The sequence below is a fragment of the Danio rerio genome, chromosome 12, assembly GCF_052040795.2.
Source record: "Danio rerio strain M-AB ecotype USA chromosome 12, GRCz13ab, whole genome shotgun sequence".
Lineage (NCBI taxonomy): Eukaryota > Metazoa > Chordata > Actinopteri > Cypriniformes > Danionidae > Danio > Danio rerio.
Genome location: NC_141032.1, coordinates 3,513,926 through 3,534,259, shown reverse-complemented (window position 1 = coordinate 3,534,259; position 20,334 = coordinate 3,513,926). Strand labels below are relative to the sequence as shown.

At 34.9% G+C, this 20,334-nt stretch overlaps 1 protein-coding gene across 3 annotated transcripts in view; it reads left to right on the top strand.

Moving 5' to 3' along the window:
• The first annotated feature begins 9,287 nt into the window (after positions 1–9,287).
• col1a1b (collagen, type I, alpha 1b) overlaps positions 9,288–20,334 on the top strand; it is a 37,774-nt gene continuing 26,727 nt past the window's right edge. Inside the window, exons 1-22 of one of the 3 annotated variants that reach the window (XR_015503283.1) lie at positions 9,288–9,488; positions 10,555–10,743; positions 11,290–11,333; positions 11,484–11,510; positions 11,921–12,016; positions 12,705–12,770; positions 12,999–13,043; positions 13,139–13,192; positions 13,314–13,367; positions 13,447–13,500; positions 13,637–13,690; positions 15,646–15,699; positions 15,790–15,834; positions 15,932–15,985; positions 16,718–16,762; positions 17,462–17,515; positions 18,333–18,431; positions 18,775–18,819; positions 18,937–19,035; positions 19,526–19,579; positions 19,657–19,764; positions 19,850–19,903. Coding sequence is in view for 2 of the 3 variants with exons in the window: in NM_201478.1 (NP_958886.1) it covers positions 9,407–9,488; positions 10,555–10,743; positions 11,290–11,333; positions 11,484–11,510; positions 11,921–12,016; positions 12,705–12,770; positions 12,999–13,043; positions 13,139–13,192; positions 13,314–13,367; positions 13,447–13,500; positions 13,637–13,690; positions 15,646–15,699; positions 15,790–15,834; positions 15,932–15,985; positions 16,718–16,762; positions 17,462–17,515; positions 18,333–18,431; positions 18,775–18,819; positions 18,937–19,035; positions 19,526–19,579; positions 19,657–19,764; positions 19,850–19,903 (1,476 nt within the window). In the remaining variant the exon portion in view is untranslated. 3 annotated transcript variants of the gene reach the window in all.

The window sequence follows — 20,334 nt, the reverse complement described above, 5'->3', positions numbered from 1 at the left end:
GAAGAGGATGCGAGACTGAACTGTGTGTGGGCTACTTAATATTCAGGAAAAGCCCCAATCAGAGAGGCGAACGTTTGCAGCCCCGCCTCCGTTTTCAGATGTCTCCGTCTTTCCCCATCCACACTGAGACGGAGCAGCAGCGTTTTAGAATGAAAACGGCCTCTCCAGCGTTTTCAAAAAGCTCCGTTTTCGGCGCTCGAGAACTCCGGCGTAGTGTGGACGGTTGGCATAACCGTAGCAAAACTTATGCGTTTTCAAACTAAAACGCACTAGTGTAAACGGGGCCTGAGCAAACTCGGAGCACTTCTTGTCTACTTTAGCTCTCTTTGCCATTGTCCTTTACCTCTGTTGTTTTCACATCTGGATTTACATATGAAGCGCGCTTACTGAGAGGCGGGACCACGCTGCTGTAATGAGGCGACAGGAGAATCCGTACGTGTCCTTAGTTTTATGTGGATTACATAAAAGAGATCATTTGTTTTCGACTTGAATTGGTTAATGCAAAAGTAGACATATCAAGCTTTAAATAGATATCATAAATCATCATCTTTGTTGACTATTTGCTGAGTTTCCTTTCATTTTAGTGAAGTGTTTTTCTGACCACAGTCTGCTCGGGTCTTCAGACGCTTGTAATAACAATGCCTCGTGGGCGTGGTCGCATTAAAACTAATGAGATCTGACTGAGAATCTAGACGTAGCATTGATTTCATACCGAATACTTTATCAAGCAATGTTTGTTTTCAACATGCATAGCTGCGTTTAACAGTAGACACTTTAAGCTTTCTAGAAATACGTGTCTCATCTGTGTGCGTTTTGTATTCGCGGAGTTTCAGCTCATTTTACTGACACATTTCCAAAAGCAGTTCATGGAGAGAGAAAAGATAGATTGCCTACACTGAACCTTTCTCTGGGGTCGAAGACCGCATATAAGCGTTTTGACCTGTGGTGTCGTCAAACTTTCAGTTTTGATCGTACAGATAAGATCAATACATCAATGGAATCTGTTATGTGTCTACTTTTTGTTGTGTACACTCACAACAACAAGAAACGTGTGTGCTTTTGCAAAATAAGGAAAACAAACAGTGTAGGCGTTCTGTCTTTCTGGGTCACAATAAGCTGGAATGCACTCCAGTGTTTTCTACAATAAACAGCACAGTTATTAAGACTGACGTATATGAGTCTAGTTCAATCTCTAAGAGAACAAATGTGTTTGTTTATACCGCTGTTTCTAGATTCACCAGTTTAGTTTGTTTGTATAGTGTTGCTTCGATCTGTTTGCCTGTTTGTATTCTTGTGATTCAAATGTAATCTAGTGTGTCTTGTCTTCGTGTAATCAGTGTGTGAGCTGCACATGTTTTAATATATTCAGAACCGCGTTCGTGTTTTATCATTAAGCTTTTACAAGAATTGATTTAATAAAAAAACGCTAAATTTCGCGACCTATAATCATTACTCCTGTACAGCATTCCCACAACATACTGACACTCGAATACCCTGTCAGTGATGTCTTGTGGCTGGAAATGACCTCTTTACAGTAATAATTCTGACTTCAACTGTATATCGTGTTAAGCTTCACCAATTAAACGCAATAAGAAAATCTGCTACTGACAGAAGCCTAAAGTTGACTGATGTTTTAGTGTCATGACTGAGACACACCTGGTTCAAAAGAGACTATCTAACTGTGCTGCACTTTTATAGCTGAGTCCCAATTCTTGACTGCTGGTCTGATCTCTGCCAGACTCTCACCACAGAGCCACATATTACTGCAACTCCTGTAAAACAAAAACACTGAAAATTACCACTTCTATTTAAACCTCGCCCTGCCCCAATCGGCACTGTGTTTCCCATCTTTCAATAAGCAAATCCTTTTTTTAAATGAAGAAAATATATACACTACCTGACAAAAGTCTCGTCATCGATCCCAGTTGTAAGAGCAACAAATGATAACTTCTTCTAGTTGATCAGAAGGTTGATTTTCCTAATCATCTGTTGAACTGCATCTCAATCCTCGCAAACACTGCAGAAGACCTACTGGAACCCACATGGAGCCAAGATTCTCAGAGAAATCAGTCAAGTTTGGTGAAGGAGAAATCATGGTGCTCCAGGATTGGCCACCCCAGTCACCAGACATGAACATTATTGAGTCTGGGGTAAGATGAAGGAGAAGGGATTGAAGATGAATCCAAAGAATCTTGATGAACTCTGGGAGTCCTGCAAGAAGGCTTTCTTTGCCATTCCAGATGACTTTATTAATCAGTGATTTGAGTCAGAGATGTATGGATGCAGTCCTCCAAGCTCATGATGGAGTCAGACACAATATTCATTCTGTCTCCACTGCAGCAGGACTTTATATTCTATACTGGACATTATTTCTATACTGTACAAGACTTTTATCTAAGCAAAGTCAGACCTTACTTTCCTAATGAAATCATTAAAAATCAAGGCCTGATCATATATATATATATATATATATATATATATATATATATATATATATATATATATATATATATATATATATTTTTTTTTTTTTTTTTTTTTTTTTTTTGGTAAAATAAGCATAATCTAGAGGACTTTTCCTTTTCTATAAGCCACTTCTGATACCAAATGATCAACTAGAAGTCAAGTTATAATTTGTTGTTTCTAAAACTTGGAAAGCCACAAGACTTTTATCAGGTAGTGTGGGGATTGTTACCTTAAAGTGTGGGCTTGCAATTAAATGAGGATGATGATGATGATGATATTGTTATTAATAATAATAATAATAGTTGGCGGTTCATTCCGCTTAATAAAGGGACCCTGATTAATAAAGGGACTAAGCCGAGAGGAAAAAGAATGAGTGAATAAATGAATGATAGTTTTTGTTGTTGATTATTATTATTATTGTCAGTGTTGTTTATAATAATAATATCTTATTAAATATTAATTATATTTAAAATAGCTCAGCTAATGTGATGCTATTGAAAAGTAGCTAAGTTAATATCATGACTAATTTTACCATGAGCATAATGTGTTCAAAATATACACTGATTTTGTATTTCAGTCTACAAACATTTTTGATAAATTCATAAAACTTAAACCTGTTAATGTAAACATTTTACTGTAACATTTTATGTTTTTTAGGTTTTGTTATAACAATTATATTTTTTACCATGGTATTTTTGCTTTTATTTGTTTATTTTGCACAATAATCACACCAAAAATAAAAGGCAAATGTATTTGTAACAAAACATTAAAACTATTTTATTTATTTATTTTTTTTACTTGCATAAGCATTCATTTTCAGATGAAAACTCAAATTCAGATGATCAGCGCTTTTGTGTACAAGGACTTTTAGCCGCAAAAGTTTGTGAGAACAGGCTAAAGTTTTTAGTTTTCAGAAATTCTAGAAATATAATCATTTTTACCACCTGAAGATGTGAATTTCTGAAGGCTGAACGAATATATTTCTCATGATATCACTGTTTTTAATAACTTCTTTAACAAACCTAAAAGAAAACGTGTAAAACTATGAACAGTAAAGTGAGTGTGAGTAGTTAGATGTTAATATAATCCATGTGTGTGTGTGTGTGTTTTATTCTTTTGTATGGAAAATAGTTTCCCTCATACAGTACTCTTGGCTTGAATATATTAGGCTGATGGATGAAATCCCAGTGATGGAACGTATCAGTCGATGTAGTTTTTTTAAAGATGTGTCTGTCTTTCATGTCAAAGTGAGTCTCCAGTTACCGATTCACTGATTCAAATGATCCTAGCATAGCGAGTTCCCAGTTAATGATTCATTGATTTAAATGGTCCTGTCAGAAAGACTTTCAAGTAAACGACTCACTGTTGATGATTCTCTGATTCAAATGATCAGATCAAAACGACCAGATTTAATAATCCAGATTTAATAATCCAGATTTAATGATTCAAGTTATCTTGGCAGAGTGAGCCTCCAGTTAAGGATTTACTGATTCAAATGATTATGTCAAAGCCAGTCTCTAGTTAATGATTGACTAATTCAAAAAATCAGATCGCAGCGACTGTCCTGGCAGAGCGAGTCTTCAGTTAACCAGATTTAATGATTCAAATGATTCAATCAGAGAGAGTTTTGCTTAATGACTCACTAATTCAAATGATCCAGTCGGAATGATCCTCCAGTTAATGATTACCTGGTACAAATGATAATGTGAGTCTCTATTTAACGATTCACTGATTCAAATGATGATGTCAAAGTGAATCTCCAGTTATCGATTCACTGATTCAAATGATCCTGAAAGAGTTTCCAGTCAATCACTCCCTGATTCAAATGATCCTGTCAGAGTGAGTTTCTGGTGAATGATTCACTGATTTAAATGATCCTGGCAGATTGAATCTCTAGCTAACAATGCACTGATTCAAAACGAATCCAGGTAATGACTCACTGATTCAAATGATCCACTCAGAACTGTAGCTTCCTGTTAAAGATTTACTGATTCAATAGATCAGGTCAGAGCAATTCTCCAGCACCACAACCTTGCAAGGTGGCTTCCAGCACTTTTTGGACAGTCTTTGTAGTAGTGATGCCCAATAGTGTTTAAGTCTAAAATTTGATTTGTGCAGATTATATAACTATTTGGCCCTATGATATACAAGACACCGCTGTCACGATATGGAAACGGCAGTGGAAGCCACATAAAGGAACATTTTATTTCTCTGTTCAATAATATGCTTATTTCTGTTTTGGACAAGTGGTCACACCAAAAAAAAAGGGCTTTGAAAAGCAGCTTTGATAAGGCGTGTAACTAGGGTTTCAGATTTCTGCGTATAAAACCAGCCTCTGCATATGGTTTTCCTGGGATAAGATCCATCTACTGTGCTATATCCAGCCACATAATAAAAGATGATAGAAGTCTTTGCTAACATGTGAGCCAGGCAAACATCCTGGAGCATTTTGAAGACAATTCTCATGCATCTATCATTAGCCCCTTTCACACAGTTATACCAACACAATCTCACAGCAATTCGTAACTTTTGCTTTGGTGGTTAATTCAAAGGAATTTGTACAATCTAGTTCGTACAATTTAGTACGATTTGCTCATCACCCAGTGAGGGTTGGGGTTAGGGGTAGGGTTAGGTGGTTAGGAGGTTAGGCCACGCCTTCTTTTTTAAATCGCGAATTTTCGTACGACTCAACTCGTACGAATTCATAGGAATTAGCCAATAAACTGACAAAACGTAAAATACTTACGTTTCCTCGTGAGATCCGGCTGGTTATAACGGTAAATATCCAGAAAATTTCTGCATGACTTTACCAGTAAATTTAAAAATGACAATCGGTATAATTGAACTAAATACGCTAAATTGGCCAAAGTGTAGTGAATGCAAGAGTGTATGGGTGTTTCCCAGTGTTGGGTTGTGGCTAGAAGGGCATCCGCTGCGTAAAACACATGCTGGATAAGTTGGCAGTTTATTCTGATTATTATAGGGACTAAGCCGAAAAGAAAATGAATGAATACAACCCAAGCTCATTCTGGAAACGTAGCCCCGCGGACGTTTCTGGAGACCGCGATTTACGTGGCCGGAGGTACGTAAAGGCCGCGTTTAGTTTTTTTCGAGCGAACGCTGCGGGGCGGTGTGGCGCCGCTTCGCCCCTTCTCTTCGCGCTAGCCGGCCGACGGCTCGCCTCCGAGTGGAGGGCTTTCCCGATGCAAACAGTTTGTCCGCTTAGCTCACAGCGTTGCGTCGGTGGAGCGGAGGCCCCGGACGAGGAGGAGGAGAAGCCGACCACGGTGGACGACAACCGGGATCGAGTCCGGGGAACAGCAGGTTCCGGAAATCAGGTAAGACGAAAAACGGAATCCAAAAAATAAGGGCGAGAACGCGGCGGGATCCTTAAACGCGGTCGAAATCGAAGACGAGGGCTTTTGCTTTTTTTTTTTTCTGGACGGCTTTTGCGAACCGTCGCTCGGGTTTAGGGAAGGAGGAGGAGGAAGAGGAGCGCGGCCAAGTCGGCCGATCCGGCGGCTTTTCGCGCGAGAACGTCGCGGGCGCGAACGGCGCGCGCTCCCGAGAGGCGCCCGAGACGCGAAAAAACGCCGCACAGCGGCCTCTCGCGGATCCGCGAAAACAAAAATTGCGGTCCGCAGAAACGTCCGCGGGGCTACGTTTCCACAATGAGCCCGGGTTGAATGAATAACTTGTTACACCAACACAATCTCACAGCAGTTCATAACATTTTGATTTAGTCGCTAATTCATACAAATTCGTACAATCTAATTTGTACAATTTAGTACGATTTGTCCATCCCCCATTGACAGTTGGGTTTAGGGGTGGGGTTAGGTGCCACGCCTCCTTTTTAAAGTCGTAAAATTTCGTACGACTGAATTCATACGGATTAGCCACTAAACTGACAAAACGTAAAATACTTACGTTTTCTCGTGAGATCAGGCTAGTTACACCCAACTCTTCCCATCACTAATCGTTATTGACTGTAAAATAAAATATATGTACATTAACAGGTTTTGTATTTTATGATTTACAGTTTTTTTAGTTTACGGTTATGAATTGGATTTTGAGACACTGATCTCTGGTAACAAAGTGATTTTTAATGACATTTTAGTAGTTTGAAACAATATATTGTATTAGAAAAAAAAAATGTATTGGCAGTCTTTATTATCAGGTTTTAAAACTGTAATTTACAACACCAACACAGACAATATATCAGCTTAAACCAGGGGCATCGCTAGACCCTATAAAAAAATCGACAGTGCCCCAGTAAATGCTTTGAGATACGATTTACATATGCAAGTGTAATAAAGACGTTATTCTCTATGTGCAACCGAACCAACGCTGATGAAAGCAATGTTGATTAATCAAAAAGCAAACTTAGCATGTGCGCAGAAAATAAACAACAACACACCAGCGTGGCTCACGCACACCGCTCCTGCTTGACGCTGATGCGCTGCTCTGCTCCTAGTCCGGTTGTGAACATGCACGCCGAAAAATTAGGCAGGCCGCTCATGCGTTGTGAAACCGGCTTTACCAGCAAGCAGTGAGTTTTGCAAGTCAACAGAACAAAGTTTAAATAATATGATGGTGATCTTATTTATACTGCAGGGCTCCTGATAGATTTTCTTTTGGTATAAAGCAGAAAGGAGGGATGAAGTCAAAGAGGTAAGACTTAATAAATCTAATTCCCGGCCTTGAGTCGGATCTAAGACAACACACAACAGAAAATTCTATAAAATTGAATAATATTGATATAAAATTCTATCTTTGTATTCTATTGATTTGCATATATAATGTCTAATATTTATGCAAAATATTTCTTTAATTATCTCAGCATCCAGGATTAATTTCTATTAATTATTTAGAATAATAATTGCATAATAACAATAGTACTGTTATTTATTTATCCATTTTTTGTTTTAGAATATGTATATATATATATATATATATATATATATATATATATATATATATATATATATATTTTTTTTTTTTTTTTTTTTTTTTTATAGAGGGGGTGCTGAGCCCCAGTAGAGCTTTATGTCTATAAATATTGACAATAAAAGTCACTTGTTTTAACTTTTTAACATCAAACATTCTTAGAGGAGAGATTATTCACAATTTAAAAGCATAAATATGGAAAATCGTCAATATACAGATATGTTTTACATGCTTTAATTCAACAAAACGTCGCAGGAACACAGAAAAACTACATAAAAAGTGATGGAAATGATTAGTTCAGTTCAATCCACACGTTATTTTCATGCGCAATTTTTTTTACATCTTAAATTTAGCATTCCTGATTCATTTTTGTAATGCAGTCGTGAACAAGTAATACATGTTTAGACGTAAAGATGTGAGAAAGGAGGTCAGACAGGGCCATGGCTCTTGAAGTTGCAACGTGTCCACAGAGCAATGAGCATGGTTTGATATAATGCCAGATGTTCTTCTGTCTCTCTCTCTCTCTCTCTCTCTCTCTCTCTCTCTCTCTGTTTGTCTCTGCTTAACATGTTGCATATGGAGAAGCTAATGGCGCACAGCTTTGCCTATATGTTCAGGCATGCAATGGCCATTTGCACAAATATTCATGTCATGATTTTCTATCTGTCATTATAACATCGAACACTTATTTCATATCTCTGCGCTGCATGTACTGTAAGGATGACTGTGCATGAAGCAGTACTACTTTATGATCATAGATTTTTAATGCTGAGTTCCACACAATCGATTTGTGTTGGGAAAACATGAAGGAATTAAGCTAGCTCATTAGTTTTTACAAATTTAGGTGGATTGAACATAAAACAGTTAAGTTGTTCCACCAAAAAAACTCAAGAATTGTGTTGTTTCAGCTCCTTTTATATTAGAAATTTGAGAAAATGACATTTTTTGAGTGTGAATATGTTCGTTTTTCTATTTTTTAATCATATTTCAAGTAATTTAGTTGTGTATTTGTCAATTTTATTAGTTGTATTTAATATACTTAAGCTTAAAGCTACTTAATGATGCCTTATTTGTGTATTTTATTTTAGTTTATGTTCATTTCACATGCACAAGATATGTTTTATTTGATTTAGTGATGTTTAATCCTTGAAGAAAGCTTAAATAACAAATCTTTGTTAATAGCCCAAGATTGTTGCAGGAGCAGAACAATGAGGAAATGTAGTTTTTAAAAGATTTAGCGCATTAATACAACTAGAAATGTCTATTTAGGCTTATATTTTAAAGGGAAAGTTCAAAATTTTGTCGTGATTTACTCATATTTTAAACATAGAGTTTGCAAAAGAAGATATGTTTAAGAAAAGCTGGGTCCAAAACAAGTCGTTGTGCATTTTCCACACATTTTCCAGTACATGTTTCTGATCCAGCAAAGAAAGTCATGTAAAGTTTGTGCAGACATTTAATGTCTGAACATTTTGAAAGAGTAAACCCTATTTTCCGAACATCTGAACATCCCTCAAATTCACCCAAAAAAACAAGAAATAATCAAATTTGTCATCTGGTAACCATAATAAATCAGTAAAAGCCCATGAAATATTCACAGAGGGTGCTGCATGTCCAAGTCAAAAAGAAGCACACCAGATCCTGACATTCAGAGAAGAGCAAGATATCCAGAATCCCTAACAAACGTCTCCATGTTTTCAAAATGTCCACGTTGTAATGAAGACTAGGAATAGTTTGACATGTTTTAAGGCGGCCCTTTGTCTTGGCTGAAGGAGGGACTCCCTTCGCCTTGAACATGTAGCAGATATCTTGCGCACTCAGCACCTCCCCAAAACTTTGGCATATAAAAGCCAGGGTCAAACATTTGTTTAGGCAGTAGGGAGTTTCTGCTAGGGTCTGGATTGGAGTTACACAGACCGGACCCTACGTGTATGAGTGAGGACAAAACAGGATTCCCCTAGCCTCAAAGAGTCTACATGTCTAATATTTAGACATGTTCAGCTTTGTGGATATCCGGTTAGGGCTGCTGCTCGCCGCAGTGGTCCTTGCAGTGAGAGGACAAGGAGAGGATGACAGTGAGTATGATTTTTACTCCTGCTTTTAACTCCAAAGATGCTTGACAGTGGACACTGGAGAACTGAGGAGGGGGAGATGTTGCAGCTCACCTGCACTCTGAAACTTTCTTGGGAATGTCTTGAGGAGGAAAGCCCTACCTTTTTATTCTCACCAGCGTTTTTTTAAAACTTCTAGAAATCTTTCTTTGTGCATCTTGCGGAGTTGTTGTTTCTTCATCGTGCTTGTTTCCTGCGCGCGTGCCCTTACATGTTAAGCGCGAGCACGCGCGCCTGAGTGATGTCCTCGAGCGAAGGATGCGCTGAAGGAAAAGACGACGAAAAGAAGAGAAGAGGGCTTTTAAAATCACTTATCTTCTCATTTTCACGCTTCTCAGTATTCTGTCATACATTTATCATTCGAAAACAGGATATAAACCCGCTTATCTGTGGATTACACTGCTTTTGTGATAGAACAGATGCAGCCGTTACTCTTGTAAACAAACGGTTTTGTCAGGGTTAGCTTAGCCGTTAAGGTTTAACAATATACTTACAATTTCGCGTTTCTAAATGACAAACAAGATTTTTATTTGATATGGAAAACCCTTTAGTTTCCAGTTCATTAATTGTGAGTGTTCGGGGCGTGACGGTGCATTGAACAGTCAATAGCGCCACCAAGCGGTGGATTTTAACACTATATAGTCTTAAACATGATGAAGGCCTGTCTTTAACATCATCACCCTAATGCACCACGCCCAATTACACTATTTTATCCTAATTTTAAAGATTTTTAACAGTTAAATTAAAACAGTAAGGTCTCTAATGTTCACTCTCTGCATTTTGCAAGAGTAATGCCATTATCGTTGCTTTTGTGTTATACTTACCATATATTTCCTTCTAAATGTAACCTAGAGGTGTTTGTATTTGTATGTTTTAGAGACTTTTTTATTCACTTAGCACTCTGAGGGTGATATTTAGTTGCCTGTTTGGTTACAATTATCTTTTAAAATCAAATTGGGATATTATTGTGGACCCTTCAGTTCAATTGATTATCCTCCACTGTCCTAATTCATGCTTCTTGTCCTTGCAGTCTCATTCGGTAGCTGTACATTGGAGGGTCAGAATTACAACGACAAGGATGTATGGAAACCCGAGCCCTGCCAAATCTGCGTCTGCGACAGCGGGACGGTCATGTGCGACGAGGTGATCTGCGAGGATACATCAGACTGTGCCAATCCAGAGATTCCCGATGGAGAATGCTGCCCCATCTGCCCCGACGGTACTACCTCCACCTTCAACCTTGTGGTCATGCTAGCTCTGCCGCCCTCAAGTGTGCAAACGCTTAATCACATGCTCTGGGAAATATCTGTCATTGGCCTGCCATCATGCTGGAGCCCTATGGAGTTTTAATACTTCACTGGATTCTTTCACCATTGATGCCTTTACATGCAGCTGAGGGATTAAGGATGCTTTTGCTTGTAGCTGTTATTATTTTTCAACTAATAATGCATTTTCTGCACTGTTTTTCACAACAGTGTATGATGCATTGCACATCAATGTGCTTTCATATATATATATATATATATATATATATATATATATATATATATATATACACACACACATTTTGTGTGTTTCGTTTTGTAAATGCATATTAAGCTTCATTTACACACAAAACAAAGTAATGATGCTTTGTTTTGCTATTGTTATTGCTAAAAGTACTTGCTTATTTATTTATTTATTTATTATTTCTACATACTCTGAGTTTATCTTTACATTAGCTGTTTTATTTTATTTCTGAAATATGTTTAAATTCTTTCCATAGAAGAAGTTACTGCAGCTCCTGAGCCTCCATATGTTGATACCGTGGTTAGTGTGAATTTTATTGCGTATAAAAAGTGAATGCATCACAATAATGTGCATTAAGCACATTGAAACATGTTTATGTTATATTTGCAAATTGCTCCAAGGTAATTAAATTGCACTAAATTGCAAATATTTCACATTTTTCATCTTTAGGGTCCTGCTGGCCCAAGAGGAGACCCAGTGAGTAGACTTTTTGTTGTTGAAAATCTACTTACCAGCTTATTATGAATGTTTTTTTTCCTACTATGTTTTGAAGACTAGTAATAAAACGAAACAAAAATGCACAATGGGGTTTTCAAGAGTACAAATGTCATAGGTGTTAAAAAGCTTGTATTCATGTTAGAGGTAAACTGAAGGTAGTTATTAAGCATTTAACCTGTTGACCTTTACTTGTTCCGCTGACCTTTGACCTCTTTAACCTTATGTAACTTGCACAACGTTGCATATTAAAGCTTTTTATATATATTATGTCACTTACAGCACAGTTTAAAACTTTATATGATATTTTATACACGTTATGCAAAACAAAATGATAATAAAATCAGTATGGAAAGAAATTAATGTTCATGGGTCTCTGCTGTGTTTTACAGGGTCCTGTTGGGCCTCCTGGCAGAGATGGTACTCCCGGAGAGAATGGACTCCCTGGCCCTCCTGGTCCTCCTGGGACCTCTGGCCTTGGCGGCGGAGTAAGGAATTAGTTCCAATATTTATATATATAATTTTTTATTTAATCTGTGAATCTGGATTTGAGTTATCTGCATCCATACAATTATATTTACGATAATCAGACAAAGAATCTGTGCATAGTCTTCCACTGCTACACAGTAGATTTTTATGTTTGCCATTAAGAAAATGATATATATGAAGGTAAAATACAGCAAAAATGTGTATTATTATTACAATAAAATAATAAAGTAATAATTAACTTTTAGTAAAAATAAAATAATAAACAAAATAATGTTGAAAAGATTTTTTTAAACACTGATTTCCTTCAGAAATTGCTAGTAATGCACAAAATGCAATGTGACATTTTTAGTAGAAATACTGAAGTTGAACGTCTTGTATTTTAATAATCTTATTTATTACAACAACCAAAAGACTATAATCTTACTGTGTAGTTCAGTACCTAACTATGTGAACAGCTCCCATCATTCCCGCCACTAGGTTTCACACTAGGTTGACAGGAATAAAAGCACAATGTGCACTCTTTAAAAGCTGTTTGTGGCTTATCACATGCATGCTTTAATTGACATCCATGTGAATTTGGAGTTTATATTATCATGGCATTCAAACAAACTCAATCCTCGAGTAGTTAAACGATGAGCTGAAGATAATCACAGAAGCTCATACTTTGATTCTCTTGCTCTCCCACAGTCTTTCCTTTCCCAGATGGCTTATGGCAGTGAGAAGTCCAGCGGTCCTCCTCAACCCGGACCACCAGTAAGTCAGCTTCTCTGTTTGTCCTCATCCTCCAGTGGACAGAATAATCAGAAATGTGTTTGTACATCTCACGTATCATAACTCACTGCTATCGTGCATAAACATCAATGATGCTATTAGAATCGGTCATTTAACAATGTTTAATGTTGTTAAAGATTGGCTCATACTGACTTTTGCATTTACATTATTATCATATCTACATCTAACATGGGGGTTTCTCTCTTGTAGGGCCCCATGGGTCCCCGTGGCCCCCCAGGACCTGCAGGTTCACCTGTAAGTTGGTTTTAATACTATACAATAAAGAGGTTAACATTATAAACTCAATCTTTCACTTGAAATCTAACTGTATTTGTTTGTGTTTATCTCAGGGCCCTCAGGGATTCACTGGCCCCCCAGGCGAGCCTGGTGAGCCTGGTGCTCCTGTAAGTACCTTGCATTTACTTTATTCGTTCTCAGTGTTTCTGTGTGACATAATATAGCCTGCTTTAGATTTTACAGAGCATACATATTTGCTGAATATTATTATTAATAACCTGTCTGCAGGGTCCAATGGGTTCTCGTGGTCCTCCCGGCCCTCCTGGAAAGAACGGAGAAGATGTGAGTGTTTCTTTTCCTCATTTAAATCATCTTCAGTGTGTCTTTCATGCCTGTTTATATTGGTTTTGCTCTTCCTAAGGGTGAAGCTGGCAAAGCAGGCCGTCCCGGTGAGCGTGGAGCAGCTGGGCCTCAGGTGAGATATTTGTCATTGATATTCATAGACATTTTGAATTAGTGTGTAAGAAGACATGCAGCATGCTAATTGGGATATACAATTTATATGTGGAGCTATACACTATATAGATTGCATTATCATGCTAATTTCACAGGGTGCTCGTGGATTCCCAGGAACCCCTGGACTCCCTGGCATCAAGGGACACAGAGTGAGTATGACAGCAAATAATATGTTTTTTTTTATTTTATTATTTAAACGATTGATTTGTTATGTTTGTTTATACATTGTCATCGTATGGCCATTGTTGTAATACTCATATATATTTAATATTTTAGTTTTTTTTATTCTGTGTGCAATACTCATGCATCTTTGCATAAATTAAGTATAAATAACAAGATTGCATAAAAATAAGTAATTAAATGTTTTATTTTATATCAGGTTGCATGACTTTTTTAGATATCCGTTAATATAATGCTCATTAAATGTGTTGTTTTTTTTTGGTTTGTTTACAACAGTGCTTACAATGTGTTTTTTTTTTTGTGTTTTTTTTGCAATTTTAGAATTAAATTAGCTTAGATTTTTGCTATTTGTTATTTGCAAGTTCTCATCATGGGTGTTTAGGCTACGTAAATTCATTTACATTAAGTTATTCTACCTTAAGTAATTAAATAAATAAGTATGAAATAGTGCAATAGCGTAAACTTTGTTACTAAATCAGTCTAAAATTATTTTTAAAAAGTAAATGTAGCATTTTATATTAGGTTGCATTGTTTCTTTAGATATTCATTATTTTATAATGCTCATTAAATGTGTTTTTTATTTTGTGTAAAATATTGCTTGAAATTTGTGTTTTTTAAGCTATTTTGGATTTAGAATAGCTGTTTGTTTAGTGCAATTTTCCTTCATATGAATAAATATGAATAAATAAGTATAACACAATGCAATTGCATAAAATAAGTCATTAAATGAGTCTAAAGTAATAAAATAAGACATTAAATGAATCTAAAATGATAAAATAAGTAATTAAATGTATTATTTTATATTAGGTTGCATTACTTCTTTAGATATTCATTAATATTATACTTATTAAATGTGTTTTTTTTATTTTGTGTACAATATTGCTTAAAAGTGTGTTTTTTAAACTATTTTAGATTTAGATTAGCTTAGATTTTAGGTATTTGTTTAATGCAATTTCCCTTCATATGCGTTTAGACTACATAAATTAATTAGAATTAAGTTATTCTAAATTAAGTAATTACTTAAAAAAGTATAAAATAATGCAGTTGCATAAAATAAGTCATTAAATGAGTCTAAAATTATTTTAAAAAGTAATTAAACATATTATTTTATATTAGGTTGCATTATTTCTTTAGATATTCATTAATATAATGCTCATTAAATGTGTTGTTTTTTTTTTGTTTGTTTTGTTTTGTGTACAACAGTGCTTAAACTGTGTTTTTTAAGCTATTTTAGATTTAAATTAGCTTAGATTTTTGCTATTTGTTTAATGCAATTTCTCATCATGTTTAGGCTATAAGTAAAATAATGCAAATGCATAAAATAAATTATAAAATGAGTCTAAAGTAATAGAATAAGTAAGTAAATATATTATTTTATATTAGGTTGCATATTTTTATAGATAATTATTAATATACTCACCAAATGTATTTTATTTATTTATTTTTTTTTACAATAAGTGTGTTTTCACTTCCTTTCATACATTCTAAAATTTTATCTATTTAATGCAATTTCCCTTCATATGTGTTTAGGCTACATAAATTAATTTACATTAGGTAATTAAATAAGTATAAAATAATAAAATTGCATGAAATAAGTATTTAAATGTGTTATATTAAGTTGCATATCAGTTTTAGACATTCATTAATATACTCACTAAATGTGTTTATTTTATTTTATTTTTGTCTGCACTGTTGCTTAAAATGTGTTTTTGGACTTTATACATTAATATTTATAATCAAGATATTACTTGTATATTGGTACTTATGACATATGATCTTATTCTGCATCCGTAATCCTACCTAATAGCAAAACTATTACCATAATAACTATTAATAAGCATCAAATTATTAAGCTTAAAGTCTAATAATAGTGAGAATTGTGTCTTAAAAGAAAGTGTGACCATAATTTTATTGCCTCATTCAGGGATTCCCTGGTCTAGATGGAGCTAAGGGAGACGCTGGCATTGCTGGACCTAAGGTTAGATTTAAATTGATCATACGCAGATATTATTATTCATATGTATGCCACTTTGCATCCTCAATTAATCATATTTTCACTCTGTTTTAGGGAGAAGCTGGTTCTCCTGGCGAGGCTGGAACTCCTGGAGCCATGGTAAGTGGATCCAGACAGCATTAAGATATATCTTAATAAGTATATATTTTAAAACATATAACAAGTTTCATATTCACACTTTTTCCTCTTTATTCAGGGTGCTCGTGGTTTGCCCGGTGAGAGAGGTCGTCCTGGTCCTCCCGGTCCTTCTGTAAGTAACTACAATCTTACAAAAACATCTTGAGTTGATTCATTTAAACTTTATATTGAATATTCAGTACAGTCTTCATCTTATATGTTTATACCTCATATGTTTATTTAGCTTATGCATTTATGAGTTATACATACTGATTGTTCTTGAGTAAACATTTATAAGTGTGACAATTTGAAGTCTGCATTAATGCAAACAAATTAAAGTCTGTTACTTAATTATTGAACAAAATGCATGGATATTTATAAATTGCTTTCACATGCATAGTCATTCTTATTTCAAGAATTGCTTGCTTGTGAGAATCCTAAAGGGATGGTTCACCCAAAATTGAAAATTCTGTCTTCGTTTACCTGTCATACACTTGTTACTTTAGTTAAACACAAAAGAAGATATTTCGAAAAATGCTGGAAACCTGTAACCATTGACGTCCATAGAATTTGTATTTCCTACTATGGATGTTATGAATGGTTACAGGTTTCTAACATTCTTCAAAATATCTTCTTTTGTGTTACAAATCGACAACCAGTGAGATCTATAGTAGGAAATACAAATTCTATGGAGGTCAATGGTAACAGGTTTCCAGCATTTTTCAGAGTGAGTAAGTTTAATAGTGTGTACATGTCGTAGTTAGTAAAATTCACACTGGGTGAACTGTCTCTTTAGTTCAGGGTTCAGATCATCATTCAGTATCATCACTGGATTATAAAAATGAATCCGCTTTGTTTTCTGCAGGGTGCACGTGGTAATGATGGTAACACTGGCGCTGCCGGACCTCCCGTAAGTCTCAATACTCTGTGAATACAAGCAGTTATTTACTGTATGATTATACATATAATTTAAGTATTTCAGTCTGATTGATAGTCAGTACAATTTACCTTGATTTTATAGTCGTTTTTTATAAATCAAACAGATTGAAGTATGTTTTTGTGATGCTTTAAAATGTTAAGTATAGTCCACTTGAAGTTATATTATGAGAACTTGAATGTTTGAGTAATCTGGGAAGGTTATTGACAGGTAATTGTAGCAATAAACTGCAAAAAAAAATGTGTTTTTGTCTTGTATCTTGTCTAAATATCTAAAAATTCTTAAATCAGGAAGCATTTTTAAACAATATTGTTTTATTTTCAGAAATAATTAGTCAAAATTAAGTAAAATAATCTTGTTTTTGGTTTGAAATCAGATTATTTTACACATTATTTTGATTGTTTTGAGGGAAAACTCGTTTAATTTTGACCTTTTATTTCTGAATACGAAACAATATTTTTTGCATGTCTTGAAAATTATTATTGATTTAAGAATTTTTAGATAATTGGACTAGAAATGAGTCAAAAACTCAAGCATCTCTGCAATGTAATCTTTACAGTATGATGTTGAGACTTTAGCATTGTCTGATCAGAGCGGGGTGAATCTTAAAAGTAATTTTTATGTATTTGATGTCTTTTGTTTAACTACCTTTTCATATTTTTCCAACATTAGGGACCCACTGGCCCTGCTGGTCCTCCTGGTTTCCCTGGTGGTGCTGGTGCTAAGGTACAGCAAACGAAACACAATTTTGCACCCATTTTACATTAAGTTCACTCACATTTTAAATTTTTTCGTGGTCATGTATTAGTTCAGATGACAATAGTATATTGGTATAAAAGCAATGCAATATTATTAAACACATAAAAACACATCCAGAACACAATTAAGTTGTTTCTTAACTCTTGCATAGATGGGATACCAATAAAATGGACTGCTAAATGAGTAAATTAGAAGTCACTTTCCTAAAAATAATTGTTTTAATCACTGTTTTGTTTTTTTGTTTTTAACACACTTATGCAGTCATTTTACATTAAATGCACCCACATTTTAATGTTTTTCATGGTCATGGATTGGTGGAGATGACAGTAGTATATTCGTATATTAGTATAAAAGCAATGCAATATTATTAAACACACACAAATACATCCGAAACACAATTAAGTTGTTTTGTAACTCTTGTATAGATGTTATACCAATAAAATGCACTGCTAAATGAGTAAATTAGGAGTCACTTTCCTAAAAATAATTGTTTTAATAAATATTTTTAAAAAACACACTTATGCACCCATTTTACATTAAGTGCACCCACATTTAAATGTTTTTCATGGTCATGGATTGGTGCAGATGACAATATTATATTGGTATACTGGTATAAAAGCAATGCAATATTATTAAACACACACAAACACATCCAGAACACAATTACGTTGTTTCTTGACTCTTGTATAGATGTTATAGCAATAAAATGCACTGCTAAATGAGTAAATAAGGAGTCACTTTCCTAAAAAAATCTAAGTTTTAATCATGTTTTTTTCTTCTGAAGGGAGAAACTGGTGCTGCTGGAGGTCGTGGTTCAGAGGGACCTCAGGGACCCCGTGGTGAGCCTGGTAACCCTGGACCTGCTGGTGCTGCCGGCCCTGCTGTGAGTATTTGCTATATTAAAAAAGAAAATCTTGCTAATTTGATAGAAAGATTTCTAAATTTTGAAAGAGAATCGGTATACATTGGTGGTTTAATTAGAAATAGAGAAAGTTGGATTATCTACAAAATAGTAATTTATTAAATGCATTTTTTAAGTGTTGTGTTTATCCAATTAATTTGTTCATTTGACAAAATTTAAATGTACTTTTGGGAATGGATAAAACTTTAAAAAGCTAATGCAACAAACACAATATAATGATTGGCTGTTTATTACAGTGTGTGGTGAATAAGATAAACGTCATCAGCTTTTAATAGCGAACTTCTCTTTTGTTCTTTCTCCATAGGGAGGACCTGGTTCTGATGGCACTCCTGGTGGCAAAGGATCTCCTGTAAGTATTCTTATATTTTATTTATATAACTTTACTTGGTATTTATTAATTAAAATTCATTGTATTAATCCACCCAATTCTGTATGTAATTAAACTGGTTTGCATGGCCATTTTAAGGGTGCTGCTGGTATTGCTGGTGCTCCTGGTTTCCCTGGTGCTCGTGGACCACCAGGACCCGCTGGACCTAATGGAGCTCCAGGCCCCAAAGGAAACAATGTATGTTTACTGCTTTTTATAGTGCATTCATAGGGAATACTCAGGGTTTATAAGTATGTTTTTGCACTCTTTTGTTTGATTGAAATTGGTGTGAAACTGGTTTAAAGATCTAAATAATAGTCTGTAATTTGACAACACACTTCATCACCCAAAATGAATATTTACTGACCTTTATGTATTTATAAACCTGTGTAAATTGTTTCCTGGAACACAAAAAAAACCCACAAAAATGTTATCATTTCTGTTGCTATTATTATATATTATATGTATTATTATATATTTTATTACATGGGTGAATGGGACCCAAAACTGTTCAAATATCAGAATTCTACATCATTTTGTTTGCATTTTAATTGCAGCGTTAGATTAAAATAAATGAATAATAGCAAGAAAAAATAATTTATAGAAGAACTATCACTTTCTTTCATTTAAACTTTTTTTTAAAGTTTACATGGTACTGTAAAATTAATATTTTATTCTCTTATTTCAGGGAGATCCTGGTCTCCAAGGCCCTAAGGGAGATGCTGGTCCTAAGGGAGAGCCTGTAGGTATCTTTAAAACACAAATCATTCCTACTAAAACCTCTGCTGTTTTAGTAATAGTTATCGTTCTCTTTTGTAGGGTCCAGTTGGACCCCAAGGTCTCGCCGGAAACGCTGGTGAGGAAGGAAAGAGAGGAGCTCGTGGTGAGCCTGGTGCTGCTGGACCTGTCGGACCTCCTGGAGCCCGTGTATGTTTAACTTACTAAAACAGGAACAAATGCATACAAGAATGCTTTGTTTTTTAGTTCACTTATTTTCTTTTTCTTTCAAAAGGGTGCACCTGGCAACCGTGGTCTTCCTGGTAGTGATGGCGCACCTGGACCTTTGGTGAGATTATTAATACAGCACACAAATGTGACAAATCAAGAATAAATCTGCTTACATGTAATTTAAGCTCTGAAAACCAGAGTCAATTGTGCTGGAGAAAATTTTGGAATCAGTAAGGCTGCATTTATTTGACCACGTTTTTAAAAAGGAAGGTGATACAAATATGTAAATAAAAGTCATATTTCAAAATATTGTTTACATTTAAAAGTTTTGCAGTGTAATATACTTAAAATGCTAATTATTCAGATATTCTTTTTTTTTAAAATGGAAACCATGACTGAAATCAAAAGTAAATATTGCATTTATTTAAATTTAAACATATATTTATTTAAATATATTCAAATATGCAAGAAATACACAAAAGGTTATTATAAAAGAGATTAAAGGCTATTTAAACAATTTTGTTTCTTAAGAATTTAGTTTCTGAAAAA